The sequence below is a fragment of the Balaenoptera physalus genome, assembly GCF_965194825.1.
Source record: "Balaenoptera physalus genome assembly, chromosome: 5".
Lineage (NCBI taxonomy): Eukaryota > Metazoa > Chordata > Mammalia > Artiodactyla > Balaenopteridae > Balaenoptera > Balaenoptera physalus.
In genome coordinates, this window is record NC_138884.1 from 120,791,620 (window position 1) to 120,807,390 (window position 15,771).

The 15,771-nt window shown below is 38.7% G+C and overlaps 1 protein-coding gene across 2 annotated transcripts in view; it reads left to right on the plus strand.

Moving 5' to 3' along the window:
• Positions 1-15,771, plus strand: part of EGF (epidermal growth factor) — a 102,186-nt gene that overhangs the window by 27,707 nt on the left and 58,708 nt on the right. For both annotated transcript variants that reach the window (XM_082462766.1, XM_082462765.1), the window contains exons 2-5: positions 81-280; positions 2,312-2,493; positions 2,908-3,135; positions 4,401-4,603. In XM_082462766.1, coding sequence (XP_082318892.1) covers positions 81-280; positions 2,312-2,493; positions 2,908-3,135; positions 4,401-4,603 — 813 coding nt within the window. The remainder of the gene's footprint in view (positions 1-80; positions 281-2,311; positions 2,494-2,907; positions 3,136-4,400; positions 4,604-15,771) is intronic.

Here is a 15,771-nt window from a genome sequence, read left to right on the forward strand (position 1 = left end):
TTGTCATGGGGAAGTATTTTGTCTTAATCAGATAAAATATCATTGAAAACATACTGTTTGGTTTCTTTCTTCCTATGCAGGTCCTGCACCCTTCTTAATTTTCTCCCATGGAAACAGGATCTTTAGGATTGACTTAGAAGGAACTAATCATGAGCAATTGGTGGCAGATGCTGGCATATCCACGATCATGGATTTTCATTACAGTGAAGAAAGAATCTATTGGGTCGATCTAGAAAGACAACTTTTGCAAAGAGTTTTTCTGAATGGGACAAGCCAAGAGGTAAAGTACCATTTCCCATGGCATTCGAGGGATTTTTGAACAGGCTGTCAAATATGATATAGCAAATTCATAACATATAGATAAATGAAAATTACATTACATTGCAAATACGCGTCTGGCATATGTAGGTATTTATTTAATCTGCATCTGTGGTATCATGTTACTGAACAAGCCCATGCATGCGGCATTGATATTCAGAAGTCCCCAACAGGAGAAAGTGAGGATTTCAATGTAATTTTGAAAAGATGTAAGTTTATTAAGCCAGATCACCATTTTATGGTTAAAACAGATGATTTACATGATTATTTTCTACTCCAGTGGTTCTCAGCTGGTGGCAATTTTGCCCCTCAGGGGACATTTGGCAATGTCAAGAAATATTTTTGATTGTCACAACTGGACTGGGGAGAAGAGAAGGTGTGCTAGAGGCCAGGGCTGCTGCTAGTCATACTACAATATGTAGGACAGTCCTCCACAACAAAGAATACCAGGCCCCGCATGTCAATTGCGCTGAGGCGGAGAAACCCTGTCTCATCTGTGTAAAATCTCTGTCATGGGTTTGTGCACCTAATATTTAGGAAGAAAATCTTTTTTCTTTTTATCCTCCAGGTGTTCGCACTCTGGAAAAGAAATAATAAAGCAGGTGATAGATATAAAATATTTTGCTTCAATCACATACAAAAGATCTTTTACCTTCTTAATTAGTAGAACCCTTAAATGAGTCCCAGCAGGAATGGTCTCTCCTGGGAGATGGATTACAGAGAGCAGGTGGCCAGAGAAACCTTAAGCATTTATTCCCAACACAAAGTGCCTGCTGTTTGTTTTTGGGGTTTTTGTTTTTTTTTTTTTTTTAAACACAACTTTCTCCCTCCAATTATTCTTAAAGCCTTCCATTAGGCACTAATCTGTTTTATCACATCTCTAATACTCACTAATCTCACTTTTAACAAAGATGGCTACTCATTACTCTCCAGCCATCTGTAGACTGGTTTCAAAATCTTGAGTTTAAGAATTTGGAGGGTTTCCTGTCAGAGAACAGGAAAAAGCATTAAATAGTTGTGGAATTTGTGGCAAGTCATTAAGAAAGGATTGGCCTGAAGCCTAAAATCCACTAGTATTAGTCCCTGCTTCGGGTTAAAACATTGTTTATAAAGGACAACCATGAAAAGGCAAACAATTTACCGGGGTGAACTAATATCTTAGCAATTAGTTAAATGGATTGGCTAAATTACTTTGTATGGGATGTAGGAATAGCACAGACTCTGAGACTGATTTCTGCCCAACTCTGTGTTTGCTGATTTCACATTGGTAGCTGAAAATCAGTGATTGTGGGAATATTTCCACCACAGAAATCTGCCATGGTACAAATCGGGGCTTCCTCCAATCTCTCACCCTCCACGCACCTAGAGGACCGGTTTACCTGCACATGCTGGAACTAGGAGATAACTGAGGTTTGGTTAAGTTGTTTTTATCGCGAGAGAGCATAAAGAAAAGCCCTGCTATTCAGATCCTGGGGACAGAGCCTGAAGGCAATGAGGACTTTTAGAAAGGGAGGGACCTGGAAGGTCCCTTTATAAATGGAGGAAGAGGGGCCAGAAGAAATTAATCTACTTCATGCCCCTATGCACAAACTCCAAGGGAATCTTGCCAGAATTTAGCAAAGCTTGGAATTGGGTTCAGGTGAGAACCTGGAAAATTCCGTTAGCAAATGGAATTGAATAAACTAACCTTAAGGTAGCATGGAAATTCCACTGTTACTATAGTTGAAATTATTAATACTTTATGGCTGATTGCCTAATTTCAATAAATATAGAATAAATTTTCATCTCAAAGCTGTGATATAAATACTATGCCCAGAAATATTCATATGGGAGGATGAATATTGCTGCATCTATGACTAGTTTATCATTTAAATTTTGGGAATGCACAAAAATGACAAGAACTTAAAAGAATAAACTTTGATACATAACAATAAAAACAATTTTGTTGTTAATGGGGAAATATTAATAACAATTTTAAAATTTGATTTTACAGAAAATATGCGAGATAGAGAAAAATGTTTCAGGAATGGCAATAAATTGGATCAATGAAGAACTTATTTGGTCAAATCAACAGGAAGGAATCATTACAGTAACAGATATGAAAGGAAACAATTCCCGTGTTCTCTTAAGCGCCTTAAAATATCCTGCAAATATAGCAGTTGATCCAGTAGAAAGGTAAATTCTGCTGGTTTTGGACATTGAAATATATTTCAAAATCTGAAATTCATGGAATCATAACATTTTGACTTAAAGAGACCTCCTGATTGAGACCAAGACTCTCTTTTACAATGCACAAACACCATTTTCAATAGGGCGTTTGCCTGGGTTTGAACTAAGGCAGGCTTGCTCTACCAGTAGCACTCTTGACTACCATGGTTTCCTGCTAGAGAAGCGTAATTCTCCTTCTAACTTGAAATCACACGGAATTGCCATAACAGGGCAATAAATATTTGTTGAGTTGAATTTTCATTCAAAATAGTCAAACTCGTCCTGTGCAGACATCCGGTGATTACTGAAAAACTGAGAGAAGTCAGCCATTTCAGTGACCTTACATTCAATTATGTGTCTACGTGATGTGTTTGCCCTCAGGTTTATGTTTTGGTCTTCAGAGGTGGCGGGCAGCCTTCACAGAGCAGATCTCGGTGGTGTGGAAGTGAAGCTTCTGTTAGAGACATCAGAGAAAATAACAGCTGTGTCATTGGATGTGCTTGATAAACGGCTCTTTTGGATTCAGTACCATAGAGAAAGAAGCAATTCTCGTATTTGTTCCTGTGATTACGATGGAGGTTCCGTCCATTTTAGCAAACATCGCACACAGTAAGTTTTGCTTTTGGTATATAATAACACAATTGCCATTTGAAGTTTGTGGGATAAATGAATTTTACTTTTGTCAGCTAAACTGGTGTAGTGGTTTAGTACAGATTTTGGAGTCCAAAAACTTGAGCTCAAGTCCCAGATTTACTATTTATTAGGTGAGTGACTTGGGCAGGTTACACGACTTCTCTCATCTTGTTTCCTTTAATGTGGGTGTTGGAGTAGGGAGGGAAGAAAAAGTGCCCACTGAACTGAAATGGTATTTTGAGACTGAAGAGCAAGGCAGGCAGCTCTATATAAGCAATGGATCAGTATATTATAGGGTAACTTTCTCAGAGGGTGGGATTGGGTGGGCAGCGATCCAGAGCATTTGTAGCTGCACTCCACACTCCCAAGGGGCCACTGAGACAGTTTTACAGTTAACCTAGGGTATGGGGATATGTGCTTGGAAACAGGAAGTGCATTCCTCGGTCAAGATTTATTCCTAAGTCTTGTGGGTGCTGGAAATACGACAGTGAAGGTCTTCATCATTTTATGGGGACTAAGAGAGCATAGAGGCCACCCGATCCTAATGATTATTAAACAATATCTATTATTTACAAAGCCCTTGACAACAGAGAAGTTATTTACTGCACAGTACAGTCCTGGGTAGGGTCAGCGGAAGGATAGGAGGAATTGTACGGGCCCAAGATGGCATCAGTTATGCTGAGAGCCATACAGTGGGGATAATAATAGGACCTATTTCTTGGGATTATTGTGAAGATTAAGTAAAGAAACACAGATAAAAATAATTAACAGAGTATTTGGCATATAATAAATTTTCACATGCTGGTTATAGTTATTCTTTTTGGAATTACTATGTCATATGTTTTGTGAAGCATCTGTCTTTCATTTGATTTGCTATCTTGCCAGCAACTGACTCTAGCTTGTGGCAAGAGGCAGCAATTAGGTGTGCAAAATTGACACAACCTGAAGTCCACTCTTATCCTGTTCCTGTTTTCTTCCCTATTTTATTTTCACCACACTTATGTGCTGAGAGGCCAAAGAATGAGACAATGGATCTGGAGCTAAAAATCGTATCCTATTAATTAAGATTGTGGCTACATAGAGAAAAATTTAAACTTAACATCTGTTTCTAACCCTAAATGAGAAACAATTGAAAACCTAGGTGATTAAAATTCAGACAATAAATTGAAATGAAGTGAAACTTTAATAAGCCCAGAAGAAATGTTCTGCCATTCTTTATGTGTTTTTCCTGTTGTTTTTAGGCACAATTTTTTTGCGATGTCCCTTTTTGGTGATCGTATTTTCTATTCAACATGGAAAAAGAAGACAATTTGGATAGCTAACAAGCACACTGGGAAGAATATGGTTAAAATTAACCTCAGTCCTTCACTTGTCCCACCTGGTGGAATTAAAGGAGTGCATCCACTCGTACAGCCCAAGGCAGAGAGTGATCCTTGGGCACCTGGTGAGGCATCTTTGACCTCAAACAGGGTCTGGCATAGCCCCCACCTGCCTACTTTCTCACGACAGATACCTAGGAGTCATCCTTGATTTCTCCCACTGCCTCACCCTCAATTTCCAATGTACCGCCGAATCCTTTGCATTCTACCTCCTAAATACATCTCAAATGTCCACTCCCCGCCCCCCCAGCTGCCACCACCACAGTCCAAACAGCCAGCATATCTTCTCTGGCCTATTGTAGCAGCTACTTAATTAATCTTTCTGTTTTCTCCTCTGGCCTTTAAATAGTAAATCTGATCTGTTAACCCCCCCTGCTTAAAATATTTCAAAAGCTTTCCTTTGCATTTAGATCGAAATTTAACATTTAACCAGGCCTATCAATATTTGACCAATCTGATCCAGCATCCTTTCCTCCTCCCCTCACTGGACTCTAGCACAAGTCTTCCTGTAGTTCTTCAGACATGCCAAGCTCCTTCATATCTTCGGGTTTTTGCAGTCACTCTTCTCTCTGCCTAGACTTCTCTTCAGTTCTGAGCTTAACTGTCATGTCCTCAGGTAGGCCTTCTCTGGTCCTCCGAGCAAAGTAGGCCCCTTCACCTCCTATCTTTCTCTCGATAGATATTCACTGAACTCATCAAACGTGGGATTACATACCACTTGGCTTTCTTTTTGATTTTCTCTCCCACTTGATTATAAATGCCATGCATGCAGGGACCATATCGGACAGATGGATGGATGGACAGATTGGCGTAAACCACCCTATATTCAGTGGTTATTTGTTTATTTATAAAGAATTAGTAAAATGAATGGATTAACTGAATCTAGTCGTAGTCCCAAATTTCTACTTTCAAATGTAGACTTCTCTGAATTCTGTTGAAGGACGAAGGGAACGAAAAGTGCCCACTGAACTGAGGAAGCATCTTAAGACCGAAAAATGAGGCAGGCAGCTCCGTATAATCAGTGGATTGATTTATTATAGAGTAATGTACAGGGTGGGATTGGAATGGGGCAGACAATGATCTGGAAGCATTCACAGCTGTACTCTGCACTGCCGAGGGGCCACTGGGACAATTTTATAGTGAACCTGGGGTATGGGGGTCCGTGCTTGGAAACAGCGTTTATGAATGGGTCACTAGACTCATGGGTGCCAGGAATATGTCAGGGAAGGTTTTCATCATTGTTTGGGGACTAAAAGAGTATAGAGGCTACCTGGTCCTTATGATTATTACCTACAAAGCCCTTGATGACAGAGAAGTGATTCACTGCACAGCACGGTCCTGGGTAGGGTCAGTGGAAGGACAGGAGAAACTGTAAGGGCCCAAGATGACGTCAGTTATACTAACAGTCATACAAATTCCTTCACATATAATCCTTTTTTTAGGTAGGCTGTCTTGATATGGCTTATATACCACATAAATTATGTTACACTAACATCTGCCTTTATGTAAAAATTTTATTTCAAGAGGGTTTTAAAATATATTTAATTTCATCTGCAACTAGCCTTGTGAGTTTCCAAAATAAAGATGGAATTGTTTGTTTTCTCTTCTTTCTACCTGTTGGAAGCCACTAGGATTTGGTAATAATGTGGGACATGGTAGGGACTAAGATTCCCTCCCACAATTAGTGTATAAATGGGTCTGTACCTGCCCTCGACATAGCTCCTGAAGAGAGCTGGAGGGACTGAACAGAGAACAGGCGTGAGACTGTCAAAGGGAGGTTAGAATCTAGGGGGAATTGACATTGTTGTTTCTTATATCCTCAGGCACGTAACTAATAGTCCAAATGCTTTTAATCTATTTCTTTAAAAAACTTAGATAGAAACTATAATTTAACTTGTGTAATGACTATATTTTCAATGCAAGAAATGAGAAACTGCAAGGACAAATTCCTAGAGATGAAGCATTTGTTCAGGCAAGTTTTTTTTTTAATTCACTTATTTGAATTTAAAAAGCAAGAGTTGTGGTAAACAATTCACCTGTGGCTTGAGCACAACATTAAAGAACAACAACCAAGTAGCAAGACTATAAAATAGATGGTGACCATATTCCACACATAAAGGCAGTGGATCTGATAGACTGCCAGTTACCTTACATGGGAAATTTCGACTCAAGCTCAGATACAACTTATTGTCCAAGTGGTGATGACTCACAATAAAATTAGAACCAACAACTATAATTCTATGAATAAATAATTATTCATAGTAGTTAGGGATATCATTATCATCATCATCACTATATCTTACATTTATATGTAACCTTGTAATTTCCAAAGTATTTTCTTGGGCATTATCATATTGGTTTGTCACAGCAACATTGTGAGACAGAAAGGTCCTCAATTATTGTACTCATTTCGTAATTGAAAAATATGAAGCCTAGAGAAATAGAGTGACTTTTCCAGGATTACACGCCTTGTAAATGATGGATTCTGGAAAAAATTCCTGTCTGTCACTTTAGTGTTCTTTCTACCATAAACAGGTAAGCTCTTCAGAGTCCTTCACTATTACTTGGCCTCTTTGATGGGGAGTTCAAACAGGATATTGAAAGCAGGAATTTCAGGAGAAAATCTACAATAATGCACTATAAAACAATGTGGCAAATATTAGAATTTGATTGGAAAGACGGTGCCAGCTGCAGAGCTACAGGCAAACCTGGAATCTAGAAGGCAGTTGGCACTGGAGATACTGGCTTTAGTTATTGATCAAAGGATGGGCTTCATATGAGGTCCAAGTGCAAAGGACTTTTGATTTCAAGAGTACTGTTGCTTTGGCTATCATCAAATAGGTTTAAATTGTTTTAGTGCCATGTACAGCAGAAATTCTTCACCTGAGATGTAGGGTTGTGAAGCCCTTGATTGTATATGTTAGAGGAAGATATGCAATTGTCCCTCCAGGGAGATGGTACCTAACTTCCATCAGGTTCTCAAAGTACCTGATAGCCTTCACATTTAAAGATGTACTTCTCTGGAGGCTGGTTAATTCCTGCTGAAGAATAGGCTTACAATTGTAGCTCTTCTGGCAGAGTGAATAGTAGTAGTACCTTGGTTTGCAAGGCATTTAGTAGTGAGACTACTTCAGTGAGGAGATAGCTGAGAAAAATCATGTAACTTGGTTGATATTATTTTTGTTATAAAATATATGTATTTATACAAATAAGAGGACCAACAAACTTACCTCATGAAAAATGCCTAAACTATCATTTATCAAAATGTTCTCCAAATGCTAGTTCTGTAAGGGTTATTTGGAAGGAAGAAACATTTTAGGGTCAGATGATTTAGACAGACTGCGTTAAATAAAGTTAAGCAGGTTGTTTTTTTCTCAAGTGATTTCTCAGAACCACTCAGACGGTTATGTGCACTGTTAATCTCTAAGGGCTGTATAACCTGTGGCATTTTTCTATTTTATTTCCTGTGCAGTAGCCTGTTTGACTCCTGAATATATTATTTTTAGTCCAGACCTCTTTCTTGAGATATAGACAAATGAAGAGGGGGAGGGGGAGCCTGAGGCATAGTGAGAGCTAAGCTGCAGAAAAAAGTGATTTCAAACATTGGGGATTTATTCATAATAGACAAAAGGAAGCAGCCCTGATGAAGACCAAGGGCAAGGGTGGGGCTTACAAAGGCAAAGCCACAGAGCTCCACAATGGTCCACAGCTTGTCCATTAGGATTGGCTGGTTATAGAGGAGTTCGATGCAGCAGATTGATGCGCCCAAGTCGAGGTAGTAGAGCCACAGTTTCAGCATCAGGCTGGTTTTCTGATGATTCTGACCTATTTCCTGAGAGTAGTCACTCTGGTGCCTCCTCTTGCTGTCTGCTTCCTCCAGGATCAGGGTCCTGCTGGGGCCACATTGGATGTGCACATTCAGGCTCGGCACAAGTTTCCTTCTCAAGGCCCACGTGTTTATCTGCCTTCTGAGCATTTCTACTTGGATTTCTTGCAAGTGCTTCAGGAACAAAGGAAATAACGGACCCACTCACTTTCCCCTCCCTTCTCCCCAGCTCCTCTCCCTCCAGTGTCCCTACTTTGGTGAGTAGCATTTTACCTCCACCTCGACAGGCAGAAATCTAGGAGTTGCCCTTTCCTCCCTCTTTCTCACTCCAACGCCATGAAATCAATCTCCAGCTCCTGACAATTCCACTACCTACCATCTAACCACTTGGGCCCCTCTCAGAGCCCTCTATCCCTGGCCTCCACTTAATTCATGTCCCCCACCTCCCTTTTCCATGCTGCAGGGAGTATAACCCTTCAAAACGAAGAACCCAATCATGTCGTTCCTGGGTTAAAATCAGTTGTCAGCTCTCAGTTGCCAGTAATAAAACCCAGTCTTTTTATCTAACCGGTTCACGGGGTACCCCGTTCATTTCTCCGCTTCCACTCTCACCATTTTCTGCATTAAAGTCTGGGCTGCAGCCATCCTCAAAGATTTGACTTCCTCCAGGGAGGCACGCTTGCTCTCTCCTCCAGCCTTTCAGCATGTTCTGGAATACTTTTTTTTTTTTTTTTGGCTACATGGCTTGCGGCTCTCAGTTCCCCGACCAGGGATTGAACCTGGGCCATGGCGGTGAAAGCCCTGAATCCTAACCACAAGGCCGCCAGGGAACTCTCTGGGAAGCACTCTTTCTAATTCTCGGCAGTGGCTTACTCGTCATCCTCTGAGAAACAGCTCCAATATCACTTCTTTCAGGAACACTTTCCCTGACCTCCTCACTCAGAGCCTCAGTAGCTATTTGCAGAAAATAGCAGATTTCCCCTGTCACAGGGCACTTATCATGTTTTGCCGTAATCGTCTGTCTTCCTCAACTTCCTTTGTCCTATGAGCACACAGAATACAACTCTCCATTGTACTCCCAGTGCCTAGAGGACATTTAATAAACCACAGTTGGAAAGAAAAAAGACTGAGAAAAACACCCTTTGGTACCCTCTCCCTGCTAAATAATACCACGAGGAACAAGTTCTAAAGATATTGAATATCTGAATACGTGTTGCCTTTCTTCCATGTTGTAAGCCCCTTGCCCTTGGTCAGACAGTCTTCAGCAAGCCTGCTCCCTTTTGTATAGTTATGAATAAATCCCAGTGTTTTAAATCAGTTTTCTCTGCAGCAGATCTTTGCAGCTTAACTCTAGTGAGAGTCTTTTTCAGAGTCTTTTAGACTCTTTTATGCTTCAGTCTTTTTCTTCTTTCTTTTCATTAAGTGGTCTAGGTTTCAGGAAAAAGGTCTGGGCTAGAAATAATAGATTTGGTAGTCACATGGGCTGCTGTGTAGGAAATAGAAAAATGGCACAGGTTGTATTGCTCTTAGAAATAATAGTCATGACCGTTGACTGGGTGCAGAATGATCTGCTCTGGGCTTCTACATTATCTTGTTTAATCTCTACAACAACCCTACAAATTAAGTGTGATTATTAGTACCATTTTATAGATTACAAAGCTGAGGTTCAGAGATGTCACAATTGCTTGTTCAAGGTCACACTGGGGTGGACCTGAGATTTGAACCCAGGCAGACTGACACCATGCTGCCTCCCCAGCTACCGTCTCACTATTGTCTATAGTTTCCTATCTTAGGTTTGCCTTAATTGTTTTGGGATAACCTGTCATTTGGCATATTCTTGTCTATCCATGGCCTGCTGGTGGTTAAATGCTTCAGTTTGCACAGATTATGGGGCCCAAACCTTATTTTTTTTCTCTTTTAAAAATTTTTTCCACTTCAGGAACTCAGAAAATCAATCTCTCTCTCTCTGTCTCTCTCTCTCTCACTCACACACACACAAGCACACACACACACACACACACACACACACACACACACTCCTTCTCTGGCGCTCTGAAAAGAGACACAGACTTGATCTCACATTTCTGTTGTCATGATTAAATTTATTAGGCAGCAGTGTTCTCCTGGCTGCCCTGACACCTATACTGTTAGAGCTGTCCCTCAGTACCCATGGGGATTTGTTCGGACTCTGGCCAATACCAAAATCCGAGGATGCACTAGTCCCTTATAAAATAGTGTAGTATTTGCATATTACCTAACGTCCTTCCTTGTACTTTAAATCATCTCTAGATTACTTATCATACCTAACACAATATAAATACTATGTAAATAGTTGTAAACACAATGTAAATACTATGTAAACAGTCTCTGGCACAAGGCAAATTCAAATTTTGTTTTTTGAAACTTTTGGAATTTTTTTAAAGAATATTTTTGATCCACGGTTGGTTGAATATGCAGATGTGGAACTCATGGATACAAAGGGCAGACTGTATAGGAATCTCAGAGCCAGTGTGGGAACTTCTTTGTATACAGTGTTAATGGCATTATTTCAAGCTCAACATTTGGAGAATTTGCAACTATAGTTTTACTGCTCACAGATGTTCTTTTGTAAAAGGTGCAAACAATTTTGCTTTCTTCTGTGATTCTTTAAAATGTAGATTCTAGTTTTAAGCTCATAAGAGAATTTCAAAAGCGTCTTCTTTGGAAAATGAAGCACATCTGTCATCAATACTGTTTAAAATACTTTGCATTCATTTCATGCAGAAAAATGTTGCTGAATTTCTTTAATTCTGAGAGTTCCTGAAGGAGAACTGTCTCCACCTAGAAATGTACCTGCTTATGGAAGTGACTAGTGTAGCTAAAACTGCCCAGGTGGGACTCTAATTCATTTTGATTATGTCATTGCTGGGGTTTCTACTGTAAAACCTTGGTTTTTTGGATACCTCTAGAAAAGAATCATCCTAGATATATGAATCTTTTTTTCACATAATTTTTTCTTAAAATGTAAATATTGTGGTAAAGTACATATAACATAAAATATATCATCTTAGCCATTTTTAAGTGTACAGTTAGGTGGCATTAAGTACATTCACAGTTTTTGTGCAACCATCACCACCATTAATCTCCATAAATCTTATCATCTTGTAAAACTGAAACTCTACACCCATTAAATGAGAACTCCCCATTTCTGCCTCTCCTCAGCCCCTGGCAACCACCGTTCTCCTTTCTGTCTCTGTGATTTTGACTACTACTCTAAGGACCTCATATAAGTGTAATCATACAATATTCCTCTTTTTGTGACTGGTTTATTTCACTCAGCAAAATGTCCTCAAGATACATCTGTTTTGTAGCATGTGTCAGAATTTCTTTTCTTTTTAAGGCTGAATAATATCCCACTGCATGTGTATATCACATTTTGCTTATCTGTTTATCCTTTGATAAACACTTGGGTTGCTTCCATGTTTTAGCTATTGGGAATAGTCCTGCTACAAACATGGGTCTGCAAATATCTTTTTGAGATGCTGCTTTTAATTCTTTTGAACGTATACTCAGAAGTGAATTGTTGGATCATACGGTAATTTTACTTTTAATTTTTTGAAGGCCCATTATACTGTTTTCCACAGCGGCTGTACTATTTTACATTTACACCAACAGTGCACAAGGATTCCAATTTCTCCATATCCTCATCTACACTTATATTCTGTTTTCATATAGTTTAAATTATCAGTTCAAACACCCAAAGCTCTGTTATTTATTACAGAAATCTTAGCAAATTATGGATTTCTGTACTTCCTAACATATTTATAGATATTGACATTTTCTTAATGATGAGGGTCACATTTACAAAGATGCACATCATTGGGGCAAGAATAGGACTGATTTGAGGCAAAGCTGCGTTTTTAATGCAGGTTTGCCCTGACACCAAATGGCTGCCATGTGAAGTGCCTTTTAAATACTTGGAATGGCTCTTTATCAGTTTTCTATCTTTCTTGCTGTTGTCTCTTGCTTCCTGCTGGTTTCCATATGCCTGGCTGTGGCCTCTTTATTTTCTGAGACTTTTTCCTGCCATTCATTTGTTGAGGAACCCAGATCATTTGTCCCTTAGAATTTCCCACATTCTGGATTTTTCAGATTCTATCCCCGTGGTGTCATTTAACATGATTCTGTTTTTCCTAGACACTGGTAGTTTTAGCCTAGACGCCTTATCAGATTCAGATTTTGTGCAAGAGTACTTTATAGGTGGTACTGCAGGTAGTACCTCATGCTTCCTAGTGACCACGCCAGAGGGCTGGGTCTCCATTCTTTTTGTGATGTTCAAGATCCATCAGTGGTTCAGGTGTTGCCAGCCTGGTCTGTCCATTATAGCGTTTCCTATCAGCCTTTTGTGTAATGGCTTTACAAGCTATTAATTGTCATTGCTTAGAGGCATTTTTTCATTAGAGGTTTGAAGTAATGACATTCTAATTCTATCACTGCTTATTAGTTGAATAACTTTTCCACATCAGCTCTATGATTTCCCTGAGGAGCATCTTTTATAGGAAAGGTAAATTAAATGCTTGATTTAATCTTTCCCTTAATTTATCTGTTTTCAGAATAAAGGGTTAGTGTATCCTCCAGAGGTGACCTTCTTTTAAAAAAAGCATCTTTATAAATTCAAGGATGTAAAAAATATTTGAAATGTTTTTATTCATTGCAGTTATTATCATTTTCACACTCAGATTATGCCGTCTTTCTCCAGGAGATAAGCCTGAGATAAGCCTTCTAGTTGTGGGAAAGATGACCAGTAACTAACCCTTGGTGGTCTAGAATGCCGGGCTGAGGCCGTGTCTGGGCTCAGCAAGAGAGAACATCGGAATCATGTAGCCACTCCTGCTAGTGGGGAATACACTGCGGATGGGGGTGGTAGCAATGGGAGCGGAGACCTCCACACCTTGTGTTTGCATCTTCATGCTGTGGACTGGCCAAGCTCCTCAGAAATAGGTCTGAAATAAGGAAAGACTGAGTGGGCCTGAGGGGTGCATCTGAGAGTAAAAGGCATTTATTTTTTAACTGGTCAGAGGCTGTTGATTTGTTTACTTTCTTTTTGTTTTTAAGATTTTTTTAAGTGGTCCATTGTTAAAAATCTTTATTGAATTTGTTACAATATTGCTTCTGTTTTATGTGTTGGTTTTTTGGCCACTGATGCATGTGGGATCTTAGCTCCCTGACCAGGATCAAACCCACACCCCCTGCATTGGAAGGAGAAGTCTTAACCACTGGACCACCAGGGAAGTCCCAATTTCTTTACTTTCTGATTCTTAGGTTTAGATGGATAAGGATACCAAGTAGCTAAGTTCTGGCTAAGTGATTTTTTTTTTTTTTTTTTTTTTAACTATAATTAGGAATTCCAATAGCACAGAATAACCATTCTTGTTTCTTCCTTCTTATTTTCTATTAACAAAGAAGAATAAACTTCTATATTATACAGTTTGGGAAGTTTTTTGGGGAAGGTGAGGGAGTCATTTATTCAGGGAACTCACTAATGAAAAAGACAATAAGTAAATAAAACAAAAATCATAGACATTTATAGAAAAAAATATATATAATTTATATATTTTATTATACATAAAATATATAGCATAACATATTAATATGTTAATATATTAACTTTATTATGTATCAGTATATAATGGTATATATTAATATATAATATTAATAATATAAATATATATATTCTATAAAAGCCCATAATTATATTATATATATATATATATATATACGTAAGTATATGTATATACATATACACATACAAACATATTATATACATTGAAGAGATGAGGTCTGTCATTGAAGACTTGAGCTTGAGTCCCACTCCTACCCCTTATTACTTATATGTGATCCTTAAAATACTATTTCCTAATCTGTAAAATGGAAGACAATAATTGCTCTGCATAGCTCAAGGGCTTGTTATAAAAATTACATGTGATAATGTAAATACTTTATAAAATGTTATTCAAATTTTTAACTATTGGGGGTGCTAAATATTTACTTAAAAGAATGATTCAAGTGAATGGGTTCAAATGGAAGAGACTGGAAAGGCTTTGTTGATGAGGTGAGTCTGACACTCAATTTGAGGTAGAGAGAAAGGTGTGATCAGTGGAAAGAAGCAGGTTCGGGAATCCCACGTGTGTTGTTTCAGAAGTGCGCCAGGGTAAAATCTATAGTTTGCTTGGCTGTAGCAAAGCTCATGAGAGCTTGTGAGTCGGGCAGTTATTGAAGGCGCAGTTGGTGGTGGACATTAAACTCCATGATTAAGGAGCTTTAATTTGATCTCAAAGGTAATTAGGCTCCGCTGCTGGGCTCTGGGAGGGGTGTTACCTGAGGTCAGCAGCAGCATTCTGAGTGCTAGCTTCAGCCTAATTTGAAGCTAAAGAACAGCAGAAGATTAAGGAGATTAAACAAAATACAGCCCTCAATCCTCTATGTTTTGCCTCTTCCTGAAATGACCTTTTAAGTGTTTAGTGTCTGAATTCGGGTCACATCATCAGCACAGCCATTCAGAGACGAATAGTGATTGCTTTCCTGCCTATGTTCATCATTGAATAGTAATGTATATTGTTAATAAGTATCATTAAAACCATCATCAGTATGGTATAGTGGAAAGAACACTGACCATCTATTTGAGTTCTAACTCTGAGGTTGACTGGAAATTCAAGGAGAAACCAGATAAAGGAGTTAAGTTGCAGGTTTCATGATCACAGGTTTTTGTGCATGTGTTCCAGATGTTTGTTGCACCCCTGTGTTGTAAAGGGCACCAGGTTAGGTGCTATTGGGACTATAAATGTGAATAGGATACATGTTTTATCCTCAGAAGCTTACTGATTAATGAAAAAGATATATACATATATTTACATAATTGTGATGATGTTGATGATTATAATAAGAACACACAGAAGAACAGGAAGAGATAGTAGAAAAGTACAAAAAAAAAAGGATAAATAACATTGGATCTAGATGAAGAACAGAGCAATTTCCTGTACCCTAGACACTAATTGTTTTCTCTGTAAGTCAGTTTGAATCTCCATTAACATATCAAAAGCAAGTATTAAGGTTTGAGAATCTTTAGAGGTATAAATTTAGAGGAATTTACAACAAACATTTGATTCTGTATAGAACCATAATTTTTTTTTAAGTGAGGGATCTCAGAGAATATCTACTTCGACACTTTTATTTCATGGAAACTGAAGTCAAAGGGATAAAGTGATTTTATGTAAAAGGCAGGACGAAGACAGAACTCAGTTTTCCCAATTCTTAATGCAGTGGTTGTCTATCATACTGGGTTTGGAAAGATTTTTATAGGGGATATTTACAGGAAGCATAATCTCTCAATTTTTGGTTACCTCAAGAAAGTAGTAGCACTTTGGTGCT